The following is a 25,489-nucleotide window of genomic DNA, read 5'->3' on the forward strand; positions in this document are numbered from 1 at the left end:
CAAAGTTATTCGTAAAAGTTTTAGACCATTTCGTAAATTAAAAATTTCCTATAGATAGATTGTACTAGCATTTGGCCTTAGTTACGCTCATCAGTTGGTCTTGTACCCTTGTCAGTTGCTCCTTAGGCTTGTTCAGTATTGTCAAGCATAAAGATTATTGTTTTGCTTAACGTTTGGAAGAGTTTAGTGGCAAATCTTAGTTCGATCAATCTGGTTAAAATGGTTAGGAAACAGGCATTGGCACCGACTACTAGAGCCCAGATATTGGTTTTAAGGCAAGAAGGGTATAGTAAAAGAGAATTGGCATGCAAGTTTAGATGTAGCAAGAAATAGTACACCAAGCAATCACTAGGTCTACTGAGACAGGCCCCTACAATGACCGGAAAAGTTCAGGTAGGAGACTAAGGCAACCTAAGTCAAGATGAATCTATTCTTAGACGAACAGCTATTCGTTCTCCAACAAGTCCAATTAAGAGAAGGTGAGCAGCATTGCGGCCAGCTGGAGCTGCAGTATCAGGACTAACAAATTCCAGAGGATTAAGCATGGACTCTGGACCTAAATTTAGAAAACTCTATTTAAACTGAGAAACAAGCATTCACTAAAATTTATGGCGACTACACCAGTCAGGACTAGTCAAAAGAGCTATTCGCCTTGTTGCTGCTCAACTCAACGCAAGAATTGCATTAGTAGACCTGAAGGAACTCACTCTAATATTTATACTGTCATCATAATGAAACATCCACCCAGTCAGATGGTACGGGAGGGAAGGCGATGTTCATCAATGGGACTGTAGGCTTGTTTTTTGTTAAAGAAAAACACCACTATGAATGGTGAAAAGTACAAAATCTTCTAGAAAACAAGCTAGCTTCACATATGGGGGTACATGAATGCACTTATGCATCTTTAAGCAAAATGGAAAGCCCTGCCGCAGACCGAAAAAGGTGACGGATTATCTGAAACGCTTGAAAGTCGATGTCCTTGCTTGGTCAGGTAACAGCCCAGATCACAACCCCATCGAGAACATGTGGTGCAAACTCGAGGACTAAGTAACTGAAAAGCAGGCTTCCAATGCCAAAGCTGTGAATGAAGTATTCAAGACAGTTTGGGTAACTAAGGTGACGGATGACTTTTATTAAAAACTCACCGAGAGCATGCCTAAAAGACTCAAAGCTGTAATAGAAAACAAGGGAGGACATACAAAATATGGACATTAGCAGCATATGGAGTAACCGTTATATAGTACAGACTAGCATTCTCTAATCTATATCATATCATGAGCAATGAATAGAAAATTAGCATAATCCTACAAAAATCTTATTTTTTTGAAAATCAAGAGCACTCTTGAACTTGCAAATAACTATATGTATATATATAATGCTGAAGTTAATAATTATCTAAAATATACTGTAAAACCTCTATTCGAATGCCATCCCATTTGATCGTCGCCTTTTATAGAATGTCACTATAGAATTGTAAAAAGGTACAGCGTCAACATTTCATTGAATATTAAACTGCCATTTTGACATTCATTATATTTGATTTTTATAAACTTGTAATAGACGCCATTGCTACAGCCACTCAAAGTACGTTTTCCAACTCCAAAGTTTTGTAGTTTTTCTTCAAAGTATTTTGAAAGCAACACTATTGAAATAAGTAATAACTGTATCTGTCTAATATGTTTTACTCAAGGTACCTTTTTTAAACTCGGTCTGATATTTCGACATATAAGAGAATTAGTCTAGCAAAATGCTTAGGCTGGTGGCATAAATAGTTGCTCTGTTCCAAGGAGAGTGCGAAATATGAGCAACAGTAGCATTGCTTCACCAGTAAAAGGCTTATACTTATCTTATAAAAATTCCGACTAGCCTGTCGAAAAATCATGCTGCTCCCTCTATTTGAACGTCAACTCTAATAGAATACTACTATAAGTGAATGGTTAAAAAATACAGTGCAGTGCCGCTCAAATGGAGGTTTTACTGTAATTGCCTATTAGCAAAGCTAATAACGAGTGCTCAACATCAAGTATGAAAGTAAATCTATAAATATTTTGAAAATTAGTTTGTACTTAATATACAGCTACTGCCAGTCTGATGGGAGAAAAGACCGCATCTTTGAAACAGACAGTAGCTAAAAGCCAAGTGCAAACTATTCTTTAAACTATTTACATACATAAAGAGATTAAAAACATATAGATACTTCATTCAACTATGCATGAGACCAAAATAAATATCGTAAAATGTGATAGTTCTTTGCAATAATTTGCAAAGAATACAGCTCAATTTTGAAATGTTCTTCGTCATCTCATCGGTATATTGAGGATTATTTATGGTTCTTGTACTCATCTTGCTGATGCTTAAAATAGATTAGATTCAAGATATATAATGACGTGTCTGTACAACATTACCAGGTCCCCTCTCATTAAGGGTTTATCAACCAAGCTAGAAATATTTTGGGTGCAATCTGTTTATTCTTGATTTCAAGCTATAAGTAATGATTCACTTTACATGTGGAGATAGTTGATGACAGCAAAGTATCCTACAACTAGTAATCTCACATCGCTTTTCATGACGCAAACATTGTGTTTGCTACAGGAAGAAGTAGTTAAGGATGGGGCTTACAATCCAACCCCTATAACAAAGTTGGGTCTCAACCAAAGGCTATCACAAGGAGAGCTCTATGATCCAAACCCTCCTTCCTCTTCCCAGCAATCAGCTTCATTGTGAGTTTTAGTATTCCTCCAGCGTAATGTAATTGGAGCCTATTCTCGCCTATTGCTACCCCCAATAAATTCTCTAAGTTGGGATACTTTTGATTTCCTGATATCAGAGCTTATTCAGCGTCTGAATACAGCTTTTCCTAGCTTTATGTGTGTCAACTTATTACTAGGAGGGTGAAGGGCTGCAGGTAAGTGCAGCTAGTGTTTCATTCGCTCAAACCTTTTATTGTCACGGTTAATTTTAGTGGATATAACTTGAGGGTCGGAGGAATATTTATTTGACAGTAATGTAACTCGGCTACTGCCAGGTCACACGCGCTAACCATTCTAAAGTCTGATTAATGCTATCACTTTCTGAGATTGCTGTTTTGTCAGGGTTTGTTACAACATTTGCAAGTCTTCATATTTTATCTGTCTCAGCATTTTCATGCCTTGGCAAACTACTTATTCCCACATAGTTTACTTTTAAGTAAAAATTTTACTGGGAGACTGCTATTGCTATTACTGCTATTGACTATATTATGAGGTCATACCACTTGTTCTATTTGTATTTCATTATACTACTTATTTATGTCTGTCATTGCTTCTTTATGGAAGCTTAACTCATGTGAAGAAACAATATTTTACTATAATCTGAGCAATATCTGTCTGAAGCGCGGTAAAATGTCTGTCTTTAAGCACGGTAAAAAAAGATTGCCTCATACGGGAATCAAACTCGTGGCATGAGATTCGTTTGTTAGAGCTGTACAACCCCTGTACTACGGCTCAGCAAAGTGTTTCCATATGGCCGAGAGCTGCGTGATGCGCTTTTAGTAGCCTTTGTGCAGGTCATTTCTGATTAGAGAATAGTTAATAAATTACTGTATTGTATCTGTACACCGTGTCGAAAGAACAAATAATTATCTGCATGCGTTGAGCTAATAAAAATATGTTAACCAGCCATTTTGATTGTAGTTTCGTTTAGCAAAAAGTTTTTTTATTGCAGTTGATTGTTAGCAATGACCGGTCATGCTAGACGCATTACAAGTACAAATGTTTACTGATTTTAGATCTATGAACTTTGGGTGATTTTCATTTAACACTAGTACCATTGAGAGATGTTAAGCATATTTTATCAGTAATAGTAATGCCGGAAACTAATAGTATTAATACATCGTCTGACTCGGACATGCTCACGGTCTTATCAGAAATGGCCGAAAAGTTTTTATTCTCATTCTGCAATGAATTTAGTATTTTCATAGCATCGGCTGGTGTAAAGTTTTATGATGATTAATTTGGTATAAAAATATTTTTATAGGCCGTGCAGTTCAAAAATTCAAATATTATGTTTTATCAAATGCGTAATTATGTTCTGGTTAAAGAACCTAATTTGGTGGCGAAAGAATTAATTATGCACATACTTATTACTCATGACGGTCTCTCACGGTGCACGGAACTGCCGAGCGTACTGAGCGTACATGTACTTATAAAGTTATGAATAAACATACACATATATAATTTTAAATATAAATTTTACCTACATGATTTGGAATACATGCATCTAATTTGAAGGTCACATTTTAAGCTGTGAACGGTATTGCTAATCCTGTAGGAGTGCTGCCGCTCAAGGACATAGTCATGAGACATCGAGTCGGTTTCATGATACGTTGCCCCAGACTGAGTATCACCAAGAACACTTATCAGCTCAGCATGCTGTGCATGAACCCTACTCCGGGGAACAAGGTGGTCGTGGTAGGGGAAGGTCACGCGATGTCAGGGATCGTGATTATGGCAGAAGGAGTCGGTCACGCTCCAGGGACAGGTTGAGACGAGATAGGAGTAGGGATAGAAAGGAGAGGGAGGAAAGAAGAACGCGTGATGACAAGAGTGGCAGAGAGCGGCGAGAGAGGGAGCAGAGGGAGCGAGAGAATCGAGAAAAGGAGTGGCAGAGGAAAAAGCAAGGACTCCCTCCAGCCAGGCCTGGACATGTCATTAGTAAGTCTGCCAACTGGGTAGACACATGAGCTGTCTGTATATTAACAAGGATACTCGTGCAGCACAATACTCAGGCTTGTTTTGTTAAATGTTTAAGTCTATCCATCCTTGCCATAGGCCTTTTGTATGCATGAACTATTGTTACATGGACTGCATGAGAGTGACCCAGATTATAGCGTCCTGGGTGGGAAATTTTCTTTTCAGAAACACTCCATGATCTAGCTTCCAGCAGAATAGCCCTGAGCAGGTGCCTCTTTGTTTATTCAGCTATTATATGTAAGATTATTTAGGTTATTGACAATGCCAATATTCCTAACTTCGCTTAAAACTAGGTCTGAGATAGTATTGTGCTTGCAATATTATTGCTGACTTAAAGGTGGAATCAAAATTAATCCGCTCATATAACCTACTTATATAACCTACTCGCATAACCTACTCGGATAACCTACTTGTATAACATACTCGCACAACCTACTCGTGTGACCTACTCGTATAACCTACTCGTATAAATAACCCACTCGCATAACTTACGCGTTGAACCTACTCGTATCACCTACTCGTATAACCTACTCGCATAGCTCACCCTATTTGGGATATTTAGACAGAACTTGACATACATCTTATTTTTAAACTTGGCATGCAACGTTGAAAGCCAAACAAAGAAATCGGCATGTAACAATCTAAAAGAAAGTTTTAATTAACTTAGCAGATATTCATTCGTGTAACCTAGAATACCTATTGTTATACCTATTGTAATACCTATTGTTATACCTATTGTTATACCTATTGTAATACCTATTGTTATACCTATTGTAATACCGATTGTGATTAATACTGTCAAACTAGGTACAAGGTGTTAAATATCTCAATCAATTGTAGAGCCAAGTATAAAGATTCTCATGTAGCTCAGAGAAGTACCACAGGCCGGAATAAAACAAAGCAAGAAACTCGGCCTAAACTTACTAACTAAAAAATTTGTTTCCGTCGTTGAGTACAGTAGCCGCTCCTACAACGTAAACAATTCGTTCCAAAATATATTTGCCAACTCACCCCTTTGGCCATGCAAAAAAAGCTAGACTTGACTTTTGATTTTTTCAGTTGTTGGCTCTACCGTAACCACAGTATTATTAGTTTGCATCCACAACTTTTTTCCTTTTTCTGATCAATTTCACTGGTTTTATAGGCTATGATTGCGGTAATATTACAATAAGTTGATGGGAAATGCATATCTTCGACATCCATTTACAACGATTTGTTCATTTTTTCTAGACAGCAAAGTCTATTCTAAAACTAATAAAATATATGTTATAGGTCTACAATAAAAATACAAAAATATATTTTTACTATAAAAAGGGCGGTGTCTACCTGTGCGACGTCTATCTATTTGTATTCAGGGGCCAAGGTTAGGATGAAATATAATTTTCGACGATACTCCAATTCGTGACATTCAGATTAGTAGACCGGCGCTGTAACCCCTGCTCAATCCATTGCTTTCAAGTATTTATGAATAATTGCGCAGCTACCTACTGGCTGTTTTGTCGACACATCTGACGATCTATCACGACGAATTAAAATGGAAAACAACTTCATGGAAGTTGTATTTATAATCGATACAACGCTACACGTACGTTGGTGTTTTTCTCTCAAGTGCGGCGAGATATGTTTCTATCTACTCGAATTTGAGAACTTGCACCTACTTGACACTTAACGTTTTACAGAATTTTTTGTGTAGTACGAAGCAAAAACTTCTCATATGTTTTTTTATGTTATCTGGGGTTTATGTTATAGGAAATATGCATTATAGGAGTGTCTACTGTACTTTAAACAAATTGGAATGCATTTTTTAGTGTCAAACTCGCCGCAAAACTCTCCTTTTTAGTTTCGGAGGCTTTTATGCCACTCAATGCTACTTGCCTTTTATTTGAAAATGTCAGTTTGCAGCATACCGACACTGCATTTTCAGTGTTCGTAATTATGTTACTAAATGTTTGGACAACTCCTGTCATTCATGTAGGGGGGACCTTATATAAATTGTTGCTAGTTGTTGATCTCCACCGATTTGTTGCTTCGTGTGACTTTGAGCAGACCATGTATCAATATCAATAGATAATTTGTATGAGGTATTTGAGTATTCTCAATTCTGCAGTGAACACAAGTGGTCCACAAATTTCAACCTTTTCAATTTTGCTTTGTATACCTGCAATCACTAAGTTCTTATAAGCAAAGGCACATCGAAAATTGGATTCAATAAACTATGGATCAATTCATATAGGGAGAGGCTGGCATTGCGCTATAGTTCCTTGATCGAGATGTGTCGTAAAACTGGTTTCATTGATGAATTGTTGCTGCCCTTTCTGTTCACAAGCAACCCACTTGATATCTTAAGTCATTTCATGGATAAAAATTGCAATGGTTTTATGTAGAAAAGATAAAAATAGCTTATAACTTGTTTTTTTCTTATGTTATTGTCTGATCTCGATAGCATGTATTTGTCAGTAAAATCGTTTTACCGCCAATCATTGGTTATAGACTTATACACTGACTACACTTCAACCAAAACCTGTATGTGAAAACTCATTGCACTCATTATCATACTATCCCATAACCTAGTTTTCAATGTATCAGCGTACTATCCCATAACCTAGTTTTCAATGCATCAGCGTACTATCCCATGGCCTATTTTTCAATGCATCAGCGTACTATCCCATGGCCTATTTTTCTATGCATCAGCGTACTATCCCATGACCTAGTTTTTAATGCACTATTCTCACCATAGGTGTTCTTTAGCGGAATATTGTCGAGGTCGGGCCGTAGTCTACACACACAAAAAAAACGACAAAGGTCCACATAGTTATGAGCAAAGACAAAAGTATCCACTCAAATATCTCACCAATCCGATGAGCAGCACACACAAAAACTAAACCAATCGACAGAGCCATCCATCATGTCAAAATATTCCAAGTTTTAAGTCATATCTTGCACAACCCACCTTATTGTTTCTCAAAACTTGTCCCAAAGTTCCTATTAGTTTGAAACTGTCCGATTGCTATTTTAGAAATGGTCGCCGCTAGCCTAGCCTAATGTCCTGATTCAACATCTCACTAACTATCGGGGCATTGCCAAAAGAGGGAATCAAAAAGTTCGGGAGCACTCAGCAATGCCCCGATAGTTACTAAGATGTTGAATCAGGACGTTAGGCTAGGCTGGCGGCGACCATTTCTAAAACAGCAATCGGACAGTCTCAAATTAAAAGGGACTTTATGAGAAGTTTTTAGAAACAATAAAGTGAGTTTTGCACGACATGACTTGAAACTTGGAATATTTTGACATGATGGGTGGCTCTGTCGATTGGTTTAGTTTTTGTGTGTGCTGCTCATCGGATTGGTAAGATATTTGGTTGGATACTTTTGTCTTTGCTCATAACTACGTGGACCTTTGTTGTTTTTTTTGTGTGTGCAGACTACGGCCCGGCCTCGACTTCGGCAATAGCCCGCTAGAGGACACCTGTGATTTTCACCTTATAGAAACTCGCATTCTATTGAGTCATGGCATTGATATCAGCAGTGGGGTAATATAATATTATCATAGCTTACTTCACTACTAGGGATTGCATACTTCTCAAGCGATCATTAAAGTGCACAATCGATACATGAAGTATATAAAGATACAACTACTTATACAGTTTGTTCCTGCACTCTATGGATTGGTCATTTGGCCAAAATAACAACAGAAAGAGATCTGTCTGAACTTTGCAAAAGATATGGAGCTGTCTCCAACATATTTGTAAGTATTTAAGTACTGCATTTTCACTTTCCGGGCAAATTTTCTCTCACACACACTTTACATGTTATAGCTCCTCAAGTACGCAAAACTTCTAAATACTACTTCCTGTTGATTTGATTCAAGTTGGTTTTGTATTTTTTCAATTTCAATCAGATTTGTTGAAGAGCGGGTCTGTTCACGGTTCTCTAAAGTGCCCAGGTGCCAAGCACTAGGCTGTCAAAGTCAACATAGCGCTCAACAATTTGTGATCAGTATGACAGAATATTTTATCTTACTAAATATTCATGTGACTACCTTATATATGCTGTGCAGAACACTTTTACAATATAAATAATAGTTGTACTCCAGTTCCAGTCATTATGACATATACCCGAGTATGTCAAGATGTTCAACATTCCAGAACATGTCACATTTTTTTAAAAGAGGCTCTTGAAACGTAAAAGGAAAACCTACTGTTATATGGAAGGAATAAAAAATGTTCAAAGCAAGTTAATGTAAACTTCACGTAGGCCGAGTCAGAATAAGTGCTGCTGCATATTTCTATCACCTCTGTTGCTGAATTTATGTATCACCGACTGGAGATTTTCATTCGTGTATCTTTGAGATCGAACGTAATCAACAAACCTTTGGTTGTTGATTATAACATACATAGAGCCTTTCTTTTGCTCCTAAACATACAATGACTACAGTATTCATGAAAGAGATATCTTTGGCTTATTTAATAGAACAAATCAAATTAATTACTCTGCGTTCTTATAAAATGTTCTCTTCAACGTTAGATGACTTCGACATCTAAAACAGAATTTTTAACGAATTACATTTATCTATATATGTAAATTTCTAATAATTTTTGTGGGGGGTAAAGGTCATTTCCTTGACCACTTCTGTAATATTCCAGTCTAAGGACTTTTTAGTTTTATCATCCATCACAGCCATGAAGGTCATCAGAAGTTTTTACAACAACTTATGTGGCTCCTATCATAAGCTACCACAAATGAATTCACTGTCGAGTTGCTGAACCATATGGTTCGATGTGAAATTCCATTCAGTAGTTTGGCCAGTTAAGGGTAGCAAAAGATCATTTTTAGGGCCTTTTCTAGTAGATTCAGACCAATATTTATATATGCTCGCTTATTGATCTACAATTGGTCGAGATCGATCAGTACATAGAACCAGTAATAGATCACCTCAGTTAAGTTTGTTTTATGTTGCAAATACTGTGATTTCATCGATCTTTTCCTTAGGCCTAAGTACAAATATTCCTTCGTCGGTGCTTGTCCAGATTGTTTTTGAATCAATTGAGCCACATCGGCCAATTGTAACAAACTTTAATATTATTTCATGTCATTTAATCATGGTAAAAACTGCTTGTTTGTAAACATTCTTTAAACATATTCATAAACAGTAAATCAATTTTGTTTACTTTTAAATACAAATAGCACGGTAACTCTGGGATCAGAACATGTATTCAGCATTCATAATGCGTTTTTCAAAGTGGTTGCAATGCAAAACTGCATATTGCCGGGAACAATCATAGCAATTCAGTGCGCAAAGCTAATATGAAGCTTTACATACGGTTCAACACATTCTTCTCGCGATTGTATTTGGTTTTTATCACATACAGTATTAGGTTAAGGTAATAGTAGAATAGTAACTTATAGTTTATATACTCGTGGTTGTTTACTTTATTAAAACATCATGGTCAGTAATCAGTATGGCAGCTAATACCTAATACTTGCAAATGTAAATGCATACTGGAAAAGTTTCTCTCATTTATTCAGATAGCCAAAGCTTCAAAAGAATATTTGGCATTTTTAAATTTTCTGAGTAGATCAGTAAACGTGTATTCATAACGGGTATTTCCTCCTAATTTAGGACTTGATAAGACGATTGAACCTCAGTTATTGAGAGTCGTTGATCACAACACGTGTTTCTGTTTTTACTTCATTCTTAGATGAATATCTGCTTGCTATTGTTCTCACCAAATGTCATTATGATGGAGCTCTAATGACTTGGCGCTTTTTTAAAATAGACGGAATAATATTGTTTGTACTCCGGCTTCCACTTCCCCATCCGCGGCGCAAAGGCCGTCACTGCTCAATGTTGATTCAGTCTGGTAACTCTATGCTGTGTACTTAAAACTTGCTGCTTCCTTTTATCATGTTGTGATAAGCGTATGGTTTTAGTTTTTATATAGTCCTTTAGGAAATCCTTTCCTTGTGTTTGACAGTTGATCAAGCCAAGGGGTTGTGCCTATGTCACGTTGGAAGAGAGAGTTGATGCCAACAGGGCCTGCGATGAGCTTCCATCAACAAAACTTCAGGGTAATAGAATTAAGGTTAGTCTTCCATTGTAGGTCACTAGCGGCAGCGGCAATCCTTTTCATAGCCATTATTAAATATATCCAATATTTATAATATATTATATAATATATGAATATAATAAATATATATTGTCCTGAAGTAACTGAACGTTCGCTAATTCTAACTGGTTATTTAGTAGTACATCACTGTTTCCAACTGAATGGCAGTTTTATGATTATTGTTGTAACATGGTTCCAATGTTCTCCTGCACTGTTTTGAATGGTAATTCAATATAATATTGGAAAGGCTTATAACTCATCGGTATGTATTTTTCAATTTTATGAAAACAACTGAAATATTTTGTAAAGTTTTCAATTTTTAGATTACCAGGAAACTTGAAATCTGGCAAACAACACTTCAATCACTTTTCTAGATTCACGCATAGCATAGGCACTGAGGAATAAGTCAGATCAAAACCTCATTGATGTATCACCGTGTGAATGGTAGAGAAAGGAATGGACACTGATCTAGTTTCGGTTTACTTCAGATAAAAAAATTGTTCTTTGTTTAAATTTGGAAAATTTGTGTATCATAGGCATTTACATATTGAGAATTTGACTCTTTCACTGCCGTACGCGAGTTTATGCGAAATCTATGATCAACTGGCGTATACGCATTTTTGCGAAAATTACAGTGGCTGTGTAATAGCTGAATGTTATAGATTCGTTACAGCCTAAACAATGATCTTTAGTATTTCCAAGGCGTTACAGTGATGTTCAAATAATTCTCTAAAAATTGTCTTATATTCACGAATCAAATTATAATCATTGATCAGAAAATTGCAACTCGAAAACAGTTTTTTTTCTCTGACGATCGAACCTTTTAGTTGTAATATGGCTTCTGCCAGCACCTTCCGTGTTAGAAAAATAATAGCTTTTGTTGATGATATTATAGCCAATTCAGATTTGAGTAAATACTCAAATAATAAAAGTAACATCACTGACTTTGATGGTGGTGAAAGTAATAGTTTTATAAGAGTAAGGAGCATTGTAGAGAATCGTAATAGCTTAACATAGTTTTAGGAATGCACATAATATGGATACATTGAATTTGTTGCACAGCTCTGTTTGTTTACATGTTGGCATTATAGAAAATCTAACTAAACAGTTCTAGATACTGTTTAAAATTGAAAAAATGTATATAAATAAATCATGCAGCGATATTGGAAATTTTCAGTAAAACGGCTGGCAGTAGGCTGAAAGCTAAATTTGTACATGGATGGTAGTGAAAGAGTTAAGTCATTAATTGTTATATTATCTCTTGTATGAAATATTTTACTGGATGTTAACTTCTTCAATTCAGGACAATATTATTCATGGAGTAATATTTCACGAAAGTTGTCTTTTCTTGCATTTTCGTGGACTGTTTTATTTGCAGAGGAACACAAACACTAATAAATTCATCCGTGAATCCAGATAGCAATGGAGCGCAAAACCTTCACATGTGTATAGCACGTGTTTAACTTGCTATTTGATGTTTTTATTCTATAGATAATTGTATCTGCAAATCAAACCATATACATACCACAATGTCTCAATCAGAATCATAATGGTCAATTTTGTCAACTTCGGTATTAGAAGTTGTTGGAGGTAGTGCTGGGCACGAGTACTTCTTGGTCAACGGGTTTAGACCCGCCCCCTTCTGTTCGGGTTTTTCGAGTATCGGGTAGCTAGTAGTGCTAGGCTCGGGTATTTCTTTGCCTACGGGTTTTTCGGGTATAGGGTTGGTTGATATGGATTTTATGTTTAAATTTTCTAAACAGATATATCTTCAAATTTACAAAGCAATTATATTTCTTTTCAATTTATTTATCATTTTTCAGTTTTTATTGACTGACATTCGTACTCGCAGCGTTAACAGGTGGATTGTTAAACAGTCAAGATAGTCTGGGGCTACAGGGCATTTTCGTGTCAACAGGTGGCAAAAGATAGGGTCTATGGTAGCTTAATACTTAAGCATGTTCTATGTACCTCTCTGACTTTTTGTAGATGGTGCTCCAAATATCATAAAAAACTTTACACTATCGGCTTTTTCTGTTAGTAAGGCTTGTTGGCTTAATAAAACTTGGTTATAATGAATTATGTAATCCATAATAGCTAGCTGTGGTAATCAATTTAAACAGAGTTATTAAATGTTCACTGCTACTATCAACGCTGATAGCTGTTTTTAACAAGGCGATAGCGGAAACAGACTAAGAACCTATGTGTTATCGGTGATAGCGAACACGCGCCGTATTAAAAATGGCATAGATTTGTTTACGAAGCCGATTTGGCTAATTGCGCAAATAAAATTTGATGTAAGTATTTCTTCTCACCTTTTAATGACAAGTAATCACTGCTTGACTGCAATATTTCTAGTAGGCATAGTAAATAAGGTATGATATATTTTATTCTATCTATTAAATTAAAGACTCGTTAAACCCCATTGTCATGCCTCCTTAGCAAAAATGACACAGAAATGCCCTGTGGTCCCAGACTAAGAGCGCAGAGTACAATAGACCGAGTTTTTGTTAACACTACCCGACGGATCCGTGTACCAAAACCCGAACTTGAAAGTCAAAACCCGAACCCGAAGGACCGGAATACCCGAAATCTCTATTACCCGATACTCGAGAGAAGATAAACCCGCGAGTTCAACGAGTATTACTACCCGTGCCCAGCACTAGTTGGAGGCGATTTCACAGTGAAAACTGCAAAAGCGACTTGGCAACAACTTGCTGAATTCTGAAGAAAATGTGACAACCTCGAATAATTTTGTAAAGAATTGGGATGTGTTGGTAATGGGCGCCATCCTAATCTCCCATAATGGTTACAAAAGTTTGGAACTATGCTTACTGACTGCGCATGGGGACTAGTTTTTAATTTTATGTAGCAGTTATTCTCTTCCCGTTTTGTTGAGAAGAGCCAACAACTCTAGTTATTCATGGTTTTTAACCATTTGCGGAATTCTCTTCCTCGAAATCATGAATTTTTAAATCCTCGAATAATATCTGGTATTATTATAAAAATTCTGTGCATTCATATTCTACCGGTTCACTGCTTAGTTAAGAATTTGTATCTAATAGTTTATATTATATATATATTATATATAATGTTTATAATAATATATAATCTGTATATACACATTTGTGAACAGATATTTCAGATTAATTGGTTTTTCTCAAATACTGTATTATAATTCATTTGCACTCACTGTCATGGTTGCTAGGAGTTACTCCCAAGATTATCATCATTTGGTTAGCTGGATTTAATCCAGGTAATTTGTGCTAAATTGAGGCCTATTGTAAATTTTTCATGTCGTTGACAGTCAATAAAAGTTGCCTTTAATAATAAAAAAACCTTTAATTATGATACGCATTTTGATTCTAGGTTTTTCACCAACAGATAAGTCAAGTAATTTAGGGCTGGTTATGTATTTTTCACTGGATCTGCAGCTGTATCTTACTGACTGGCAGGTTGCGTGGGCTTCTCCCAAGTCCATCAGTGATGACAAAAAGTTGAAAGAGTTCTGGGAGGCAAAGGATGGCGCCGCTTACATACCATGGGGTCAGATGCCCTCTGATCTCAATCCGTTAACTGAGAGCGGTGAGGCTTTTCTTGATGAGTCATCGCTGCCTGGTGCATTAACTACCAAACCTAAAGCCCCTGAAGAGGAACAGAAGCCAGCATTAGGTGAGTTATTCTTATTCACAAATAAGCTTGTTTATGGAGTCAAAGTTCACTAGGTAGAATTTAATAATTATTATTTTTAATGTCGGTTTGATTTGAACTGGTTTTGCTTTCAAAGTGTTTATTTACTAAATTCTTTGAGCAGCAGTCAAAGTCATTGTTAAGTTTGTTGTTTGTTCATTGCTTTAAGCAATACTTACTAGTAGGTGTAGCTTCTATGTATGAACCCGCTACTAGCTATCATTCATTGGCTTCTCCCTATCTCTGAAACCTTTTAGTTCTAATATGTTCTGATAGTTAAACTGATATGTTGTATACTAGACATCTTCAGGCTGTGAATCCTTTATCATGCACAAATGCACTACAGGGTAATCTATGTATAAAAATCTCAAGGTTTGTGAGTGATTCGGTATGTCCAGCTGTAGCTATTAAAATCTTGAAATGATGAATCCATATCACAGAAGATTTGATCTCGAAACATTCTATTCCCAAATGGTATGCTAAGCCATTGATCTACCCGAGATGATGGATTCATTGGGCTATATATGTCACCATGTGGGTGGAAAAACGCATACCGCTCTGCATTACGGTGCAACGTCATTTTATGACTGTTCTTATTAGTCAGTTTGGCAATACTAGCTTACTTAAATTGGCCATTGGCAATGTGCCAGATTACCGACAAGTGGCAGGCAACTACATTACTTGTCACTGTTTATAGGTCGGCTTTTAATACCCGTGCAATGCCTGCAATTTCACTAGTTTAATCTCAAAGTTGGTCATCGACATATGTTGTTGCTTTTCTGTCCAGCTATAGCTTTTAAAATCTAGGATCGAAAACCTCGCTTCGTGCTGGATTTGAACTCGTGATGATTGCAACTGCAAGTTCAGAAATGCGCATATAGCCACCAGGCTACGCAGTCTTATCGTTCCATCGCTCCTACCATATACTGAATACACTTTTCTTCGATTGAACACGCTAAATTACATATTAATTAATACAGTGCGCCCACCCGTTACGATGCCCCTGTTATAAAATATTTTTTGCCCAACTATCAAACACATTGCTTTTTCGTCATCGCAGTATTAGGTCAAATTTGTTTTCTGCCATACGAGATCAACCATAATTTATCTTGAAATTAAAATTTTGCAGCCGTTGTACTGATTACAACGAACTTGCCAATGGGCTATTCGTCAAAATTGCTCTCCCACAACACATGAAAGAAATGATCATCGTTAATTGGTGTAAGTTAAAACGAAAACGGATACATGTAGTTGATCAAAATTTAGCTGATGACAAATTTGAAGTTTAGTTTCGTAAAATATATACTTCCACAATCATTACAAACAAAATCTGCTTTTCTTTATTCACAGCTTTTACGTTATTTCTTTCAATTAACATTAAATTTTACGATCAGTTTTGTTTAAACCATTTTTGTTTGTATAAATATTGCCTATTTTTACATTAATTTTGATTTCAAAATGGATATATTATATTAAAATGCGCAATTTCCTTTCCTCAACAGATGGATATTGATTTCTTTACGCACGTATTTCACAGAAGTTCGTTACAGTGCTCGCTTTGTGTATTAGCTTACACATCATTCCTGCGAATCCATGACTTTCTAATTTGTGATTGATTTCACATTTTAGAACAGACATAGTTACAGTTCTACTTTACTATTGTGTAAGATTTTAAGTATCAGCTATTCCTCACTCACTTTTATTCAATAAATTATTATTACATTCATAGTTATAAATTAGAAGTTTATAATATAAGTTTGTAAAGGTTGTTTTATTATTGTTTCAGAGTGGAGTTTTTTTAACATATTTTGAATAAAGTGTTTTAATTAAGTTTAAACATTGTTAATTTTTCTATCACTGCTGTTATCACTTAGTTGGTATCCGGTCTTCCTTAATCATTAATATTAAATTATCATCGAACCATTTTTTTCAGACAATTTTGAAAGGAAATTTCAACTACAAATTACTTCTATATTCAGTTATAGCTTTCCTTTTAAATTGATCTGTTAAATACATGTATTATGAAAAGTTACACATAATCTAATGCTGCCAAAGAAAATAACCTGCAATCATTCATCTCTTGGGCAGTGTGGCAATGGCATATGTTTGCAAATATTCAAATCTACAGAAACTGTATAAAGAAACAGCCGCATTTAAAAGTTAAAATACTTAATGTTGTATGTGTTAAACTAAATTAGTTTTCTGTGCAAAAACCTTCTCATTACCCGAGCAACACCGGTATTGCAAACATTACTTACAAACATTCGTGCTACGAGCAATGGTGAATACGCACGGTGTTGTGCGTGTGTGAAAGATTGTTCGTGAAGAAAAACAGCAGATATGATGTTGGTACAAAGATGCTATAGGTTAGATTTTGGATTGCGTTCATTATTCGTTATGGTCGGTAAAAATCGAAAGGCTTCTTCTAGTGATAGTGAAGTGTAAAAAAGGAGCAAGTCATTTCATTTGGAACAAAAGTGACAAAAATAAAGAAGCTCGATGCTGTTGAAAGGATGGTGAGTGTTGAGCGCGCATAGAGCATGAATCATTTGATCGTCAGTATGATTTACGAACAGAAAGATCGTATGATGGATCATGTAAAAGGTGCAGTGCCGATGCAATCCATGATTATAAACAAGCAAAGAGGAAGTCTTGGATAGAGATAGAGAAACTTTTTTGAAGAAGTCTTCTTTAAATGCAGTACAAACCAATATAGGTTACTTGTACATGCCTTAAACCTGGTAATATAGTCCCTAAACATTTTGTTCCATGCAAAATAACGGTCTGCGACAACTTATGGACAATTTGGCTTAACAAACGGCCATTCGGAACATATCTCATTCGTAAGTTGAGGAGCGTCTGTTTTTATATATATAGTCATAAAGTTTATTATTGTTGTTCATCTTACAACAGCTCGCTAACTTATTCTGTTGAGGTTCAAAACATAAACATAAATGTGTTTATAGTAATAAGTAGTAAGTTGTAGCTTGTAAGAAACTTTCATCAGCTTTCTAACAATAATCGTCAGCATTTAGCCATGTGTATTGTACGTATGAGTCAAGGTACTTTGTATTGTACGTTTCACAATGCGGTTGCATTCCTTATACTTTCCGTTGTAATGAAAAATTTAATCTGTTTATCATGTTGTAAAAAAGATATGCATCTTTGTCCAGGTATGGATAGTATGCCTAGTGCGGTGTTCTCAGGAGGCGTGATGCCATCTGCTGAGCCAGGCCTGAACAATCTTGTTTCCCAGCCTACTGTTGTTACACCAACCGCTGCAGTCAGCCAGCCATTAGTTGACCCGGCTGGTGGAGGATCTATCAATCCGAGCATGCAATTAGCTGGTGGTCTTCCACCTGGCATGCAGCTTATAATGCAAGGCCAACAGGCTGCCGCTATGCAAGGTCAGTCCAATTGGTACACTCCCTTGTAGGTATAGAACTCCAGTCAATTCTCAGCTTCCTTTCGCTTCTACATTGATTTGTTGGACATGTGGCTCCGGATGTGAGCACATTTCTGTTCTCACATTAAGTTTCTCAAACGTGGTAACAGTACATAGTTTTATATAATGCATTTGTGGTAACGCTATATGTAATTGAAGTATTTATCATTGAGCTTTTAAGATATGGAACGAATTAAACAAATTGCAATGTATGATTGTAAGCATTTTGCTCTAACTTGACATTGAAGTGTAATTGTCATTACAGGTGGAGGGTTACTTTACAAAACATTGAAATTCACTGCGTTTCATTTTAAGCAAAACTGGTTATCATAATATCGCAGTTGGTTGACATCTGTTCTTTCATGAAATCACACGCATCACGCGACTAAAAAATAAATCAAGATGCATTTTGGGTTAACGTGATGTTGCAGCGGTACTTTTTGGAAAGCCGAAAATCAAACAAAAGGTCCAATATTGCTCAGTTTTATATCCTTGCCAAGCTTGAGCCATTCTGAGTTATGGCTTGAAACGTGTGTGCATGTGCAGCAGAGATGTTTTTGGTAGAATATTTGTAACATTAATGGTTCGATAAACTCCAATTACCGAATAGTCCCGCATATAAGCTGATTCTATGTCAAAAAAGTTACCAAATTAAAGGCCGGTTTATATGCGCATAACTTTGATTGAAATCAAATGAAATGACATGCTAACCTAATTTCAACAACTACAACTCGAACCACTGTGGCTGGTAGCCTTTTCTTCACAGTTTTTTTATACAGTAGCGATGGTTTGCACTTGAAAAGTCGCATGCGAAGATTCATGGAAAAAAAATGCAACGGAATCAAAACATTTAGCCTGGTGTTGTATAGCTTTTGTTCTCACGGTAAGAGCGTGCACACCCATGCGAAGCAGCTTTTGTTTGATAATTGAATTTTATGCGCGTTACATGCAATTGCATTAATAGTATTGCTGATACAATTAAAAAGATTTTACCGAATAATCTCTGATTCTACCCATGAAAGGAAACAAATGTCTTACACTGCTTATTTTAAACTAAAAGCAGTAGAGGCGTAGCATAACAATATTGGTTACTACTATCACGCTTTCGCGACCAAATCGATTTTTTACTGAGACAGTTACATATTCGGTAAAAGCAAATATTCAACATTGACGCATATAAGTTGTCAAATCATTTGACCAAATTAATTAGCATAAAATTTGGTGAGCATCATCTGATGCCATAGATAGGGGCCAAATGTGTTGCTGAATGAGTTCAGACACATTTTTGTCGTCTTCACACTAACACGCTCCTAATATGGAACAGTGCCTAACCAGCAAAGTTGCTGCCGTATTAAAAAGCACCGTCTTAATTTCTGCCGCCTATAGGCCTACAAAACGTGCGGCCAATGTATTGTTTTATTATCTTTTTTTTTCAAATTAAGCAGATGCGGCTTGTATAGAGGTGCGGTGAATAGTCCGAAAAGTACGGTATTAATTTCCCTACAATCTTTTTATTTTGTGTCACTTTGAATTTGTGTCATGATGTTTTTGTATTCATGCAGGTATTTTTACTTCAAAAGTAGCTTTTAACATCATTCCTTTTTACCAAATAAAACTGACAATTTATACTCAATACTCAAAGGTGTCTGATAAATATGGACATCTTATTATAAGCTGAGCCATTAGGCATTAATATTTGCTTTTTGTATAGCTGGCCTGGTTCCCGTTCAGATGTCGGATGGTCAGGTTAGGTTGGTGAGACCTGCCGGTGCCCTTCCTCCTGGTCTTCTGCCAGGCATGGTCCCTGGCCTTCCAACACCTATGACATCAGCGCAGCAGCTTCCACCGGGTATGGCTCCTGGTGGGCAAGGGTTAGTCCAACTGCCTGCCGGTCTCCTTCCCCTCAGACCCGTAGCACCGGTGTGTATTCCAAATTGTACTCAATCAGGTCTTCATATCTCTTCAATTGAAGCTTGTTAGATTGTCTATACACCTATATGTAACAGCAAGGCTGCTCCTTGACTGCTCACAACATCAGTGCTAGCTATGTTTTGGATGCCATGTCAGCGACTGGTTGGATGATGCTTAATAAGCATGTATGTACTGATTAAATTACTGCTTATATTTGCTTCAAGAGCCAGTTGCTTATATTTCAACCTGTTTATGAACAACCCATCCACACATTTGTCTGTTTCTAATGTTTTATGTGTAAATATCTCTACATTCAGAACGCTAACTTTCAGTAAGCAAAAGATTTGGAAATTTTCCAATATTTAAAAATTTCTGACCTTTGTTAAATAGGTTTGCAAATTCAAAAGGTTGTAAATGCAACTCTGTGGTACTAACTACTGCATGTCCGCAGTAGAAAGTGTTGTAGGATGTCCCATTCTGCTTTTTATGTCAGATTAAATATCTTTGCAACTAAGTCTTTTTGCTACGCCTTTCAGTGATATAGTTACAATCACTCAGATGCATGGCTGTAATGGTAACATTCATGCACAGGTGCTTTAAAGGAGTCATGGATTAGCATTATGTTTTTGGGGGACAATTCTGGAGTTATAAACTAGTATTGTATGAGACCATTTTTGTGGGATACATTTGTATAAACCCTATCATTGCTAACTACACTTGTACATATATATGTTATTACATGACACTTTCTGCTGAAGGTAACTCAACCAGGAGGTAATCAGCTGGAGCAGGCTCTTCATGACCTTATGAGTAACAAGGCTACGATACAGGCTCTGGCTGGACAGCGGCTCAGCGCAGGCCTCCCCTCTGCTCCTCAGCTCCCTGGTCATCCACCTCCTGGCATGGTACCAACATCCATTTCTCAGGTCAGCCTATTCAAGATTAGACGACGAAATTATAATCATGCCCTAACATTTGATCGATTTAGCTGTATGTTTTCCTGTCAATAGTTTGGCCAGGATTTCCCTTAAATACGATAGAAAGCATCCAAAAACTGTACAGGCATCACGCTCTGCCATAATTGTCCATTGTATAACATAATTCATCTCATAACCCTTGTATTCATAAAAGCATGAAGAGACAACAGATCTCCCTTAAGCTGCATTTACACCAGCAGATTTGCAAACCGGGTTTTTGTGGCTGATCTCTGAACGATTTTATGGGAGCTATTGGCCAGACATTTTCGTTTACGCTAGGCCAGTTTGGACCGAGGTGGGCGATTTTGCCAATTTTTATGTGCAAGGTCTGATAACTTTAGTTGATGTATTTTAGTGAGTCATGCTTTGCATTTTGTTGACTGTTTCCTACAATGTTTTTGGATGTTTTTAGCAAGTTTATCTAATTATTTTATTGTTTTGCACTGCCCAGCACTCCCTATAGAGCCTATAGCCCAGCACTCCCCTATAGAGCCTATAGCCCAGCACTCCCCTATAGAGCCTATAGCCCAGCACTCCCCTATAGAGCCTATAGCCCAGCACTCCCCTATATAAAAAATTTTCTTTGGACAAAATCGTTCTTTGGCCGTATCCATCTCATCCGTATCCATTAACACCAGTCCTTCCTTGCAACATGTGAACCTTAGGATGCCACATACCCAGTAAGATATAGTAGTGAACCTTAGGATGCCACATACCCAGTAAGATATAGCAGTGAACCTTAGGATGCCACATACCCAGTAAGATATAGTAGTGAACCTTAGGATGCCACATACCCAGTAAGATATAGTAGTGAACCTTAGGATGCCACATACCCAGTAAGATATAGTAGTGAACCTTAGGATGCCACATACCCAGTAAGATATAGTAGTGAACCTTAGGATGCCACATACCCAGTAAGATATAGTAGTGAGCCTTAGGATGCCACATACCCAGTAAGATATAGTAGTGAACCTTAGGATGCCACATACCCAGTAAGATATAGTAGTGAACCTTAGGATGCCACATACCCAGTAAGATATAGTAGTGAACCTTAGGATGCCACATACCCAGTAAGATATAGTAGTGAGCCTTAGGATGCCACATACCCAGTAAGATATAGTAGTAAACCTTAGGATGCCACATACCCAGTAAGATATAGTAGTGAGCCTTAGGATGCCACATACCCAGTAAAATATAGTAGTGAACCTTAGGATGCCACATACCCAGTAAGATATAGTAGTGAACCTTAGGATGCCACATACCCAGTAAGATATAGTAGTGAGCCTTAGGATGCCACATACCCAGTAAGATATAGTAGTGAACCTTAGGATGCCACATACCCAGTAAGATATAGTAGTGAACCTTAGGATGCCACATACCCAGTAAGATATAGTAGTGAGCCTTAGGATGCCACATACCCAGTAAGATATAGTAGTGAGCCTTAGGATGCCACATACCCAGTAAGATATAGTAGTGAACCTTAGGATGCCACATACCCAGTAAGATATAGTAGTGAGCCTTAGGATGCCACATACCCAGTAAGATATAGTAGTGAACCTTAGGATGCCACATACCCAGTAAGATATAGTAGTGAACCTTAGGATGCCACATACCCAGTAAGATATAGTAGTGAGCCTTAGGATGCCACATACCCAGTAAGATATAGTAGTGAGCCTTAGGATGCCACATACCCAGTAAGATATAGTAGTGAACCTTAGGATGCCACATACCCAGTAAGATATAGTAGTGAGCCTTAGGATGCCACATACCCAGTAAGATATAGTAGTGAACCTTAGGATGCCACATACCCAGTAAGATATAGTAGTGAACCTTAGGATGCCACATACCCAGTAAGATATAGTAGTGAACCTTAGGATGCCACATACCCAGTAAGATATAGTAGTGAGCCTTAGGATGCCACATACCCAGTAAGATATAGTAGTGAACCTTAGGATGCCACATACCCAGTAAGATATAGTAGTAAACCTTAGGATGCCACATACCCAGTAAGATATAGTAGTGAGCCTTAGGATGCCACATACCCAGTAAGATATAGTAGTGAGCCTTAGGATGCCACATACCCAGTAAGATATAGTAGTGAACCTTAGGATGCCACATACCCAGTAAGATATAGTAGTGAGCCTTAGGATGCCACATACCCAGTAAGATATAGTAGTGAGCCTTAGGATGCCACATACCCAGTAAGATATAGTAGTGAGCCTTAGGATGCCACATACCCAGTAAGATATAGTAGTGAACCTTAGGATGCCACATACCCAGTAAGATATAGTAGTGAGCCTTAGGATGCCACATACCCAGTAAGATATAGTAGTGAGCCTTAGGATGCCACATACCCAGTAAGATATAGTAGTGAACCTTAGGATGCCACATACCCAGTAAGATATAGTAGTGAGCCTTAGGATGCCACATACCCAGTAAGATATAGTAGTGAGCCTTAGGATGCCACATACCCAGTAAGATATAGTAGTGAGCCTTAGGATGCCACATACCCAGTAAGATATAGTAGTGAACCTTAGGATGCCACATACCCAGTAAGATATAGTAGTGAGCCTTAGGATGCCACATACCCAGTAAGATATAGTAGTGAGCCTTAGGATGCCACATACCCAGTAAGATATAGTAGTGAGCCTTAGGATGCCACATACCCAGTAAGATACCCAGTAAGATATAGTAGTGAACCTTAGGATGCCACATACCCAGTAAGATATAGTAGTGAACCTTAGGATGCCACATACCCAGTAAGATATAGTAGTGAACCTTAGGATGCCACATACCCAGTAAGATATAGTAGTGAACCTTAGGATGCCACATACCCAGTAAGATATAGTAGTAAACCTTAGGATGCCACATACCCAGTAAGATATAGTAGTGAGCCTTAGGATGCCACATACCCAGTAAGATATAGTAGTGAACCTTAGGATGCCACATACCCAGTAAGATATAGTAGTGAACCTTAGGATGCCACATACCCAGTAAGATATAGTAGTAAACCTTAGGATGCCACAAACCCAGTAAGATACCCAGTAAGATACCCAGTAAGATACCCAGTAAGATATAGTAGTGAAAATAAGGCAGTCAACAAATTGTCCTTAGACTTCTATTAGAATTCTTTAATTGAATTTAAATGTAAAATTTATTCCAAAAAGTTGTAATAAAAAAGTTTTTTTAGTACAATAAAAACTTTATTGTAGTTTTTTACATAAGATACCTATATTGAGCGTTTTTTGAATTTGGAGTTGTGTGGTAGACATGTATTTGTCAGCTGGTGTGAACAATTTTCTGAGATCAAGAGGTCATTGTGCTCGAATATTCTTTCAGGTCGCACAGATGCAGGCTAATTTGTCACAGATGCGACCTGGGGCACCCATGCAAGCAGGCGCACCAGCCATTTCGCAAACTGGGCCCAGGCTCTTACAGCCAATGACCCAGTCCAATGTCTCTGCAGTTCAGATCTCGATGGGGCAGCCCAACATGACTATGCCACCCCCTGGCATGACTGCAACTCAAGGAGTAAACCAATCAAATGACAAGGTACAAGAAGTTTCAATTGAATTAAGCAAATGTTGAAACGTGTAAAGCTTTTAACCATTTTTCATGGCTGACACCTTAACTATTTTTTGTGTGTTACCGCGCTGGGCATCTCGCTAGAATATGTATGAGTGTGGGCGTGTAGTGTGACACAATATGTGTGACACTCAATGTGTTACACGATACTTCATTTAAATGTAAGGCCAACATTTGACATCTATCAAAGTTTTTCCTATGTTTATCCTTTCCACATGACAATCGTTACACAATTGCCATGACTTCTAAATGGCTTGTTTTTCAGACAGTTTGCAACCTGTTCACTATCAAATTGTTAGAGCTGCGGCTCAGATGAGCATTCAATAAGGCAAATCAGCAAAAAATACAGCTGTGTCATACTGAGCATTTTTTTCGCTAATTTCTGATGTAATCGATTTTAAACAAGTTACAGCTGATCGGAAATGTGTTAAATTGTTCGTTCTGATTAGTTTCATAACAGAGCTTCTATACAGATTTGGAACATTCTTAAAAGTTGCAGCAATGTCAGGGTCATAGTGCAACCTGTGTAGCTACAGCAGCTCTTACACAGATTTAATGATTGTTTAAATATTCTCTGGAATATAGCAATTCAAATTTATGCAATGCCGGACATATGCTCCATGTTAGAATTGGTACTTTTTATTTGTTGTAAGGCTATTGCTGAGTCTACAGAATCTCTAGGTCTCTTTATTATGACATGCTGGTAAGGCGAGCAATTATGAATGAACAACTCGCATGACTCGGAAGCATCTAGACTGATTCCTTCACCAATACTTTCTGTTATTTCTGCTGCTGACTTTGCATTTATACATGTTTTAAATTGTTTTAATTAACAAAAGTGTTTATTTTTCAATTCCAGTCTGGTATTGCTGCTAAAACATGTTCTCAGGCATTTATTTGCAATCCAGTCAACTGATTGGTTCTCATTTTAAAATCTTGTTTTGCCATTATAATTATGTATAGACCTGAACCTCGTTCATGGGAAATTGGAGTTATTTGCTCTCTGTTCATTGAGCAGTACTATTTCAGAATACATCAACAAAGG

General features: G+C 37.1%; 1 protein-coding gene across 1 annotated transcript in view; it reads left to right on the forward strand.

Moving 5' to 3' along the window:
• LOC137403623 (SR-related and CTD-associated factor 4-like) overlaps positions 1-25,489 on the forward strand; it is a 53,520-nt gene that overhangs the window by 21,142 nt on the left and 6,889 nt on the right. The window contains exons 9-17 of the mRNA XM_068089600.1: positions 2,593-2,720; positions 4,309-4,691; positions 8,374-8,474; positions 10,705-10,812; positions 14,292-14,508; positions 17,700-17,933; positions 19,683-19,891; positions 20,641-20,808; positions 24,199-24,411. Of these exons, the coding sequence (XP_067945701.1) occupies positions 2,593-2,720; positions 4,309-4,691; positions 8,374-8,474; positions 10,705-10,812; positions 14,292-14,508; positions 17,700-17,933; positions 19,683-19,891; positions 20,641-20,808; positions 24,199-24,411 (1,761 nt within the window). The remainder of the gene's footprint in view (positions 1-2,592; positions 2,721-4,308; positions 4,692-8,373; positions 8,475-10,704; positions 10,813-14,291; positions 14,509-17,699; positions 17,934-19,682; positions 19,892-20,640; positions 20,809-24,198; positions 24,412-25,489) is intronic.

Source organism: Watersipora subatra, chromosome 9, assembly GCF_963576615.1.
Source record: "Watersipora subatra chromosome 9, tzWatSuba1.1, whole genome shotgun sequence".
Lineage (NCBI taxonomy): Eukaryota > Metazoa > Bryozoa > Gymnolaemata > Cheilostomatida > Watersiporidae > Watersipora > Watersipora subatra.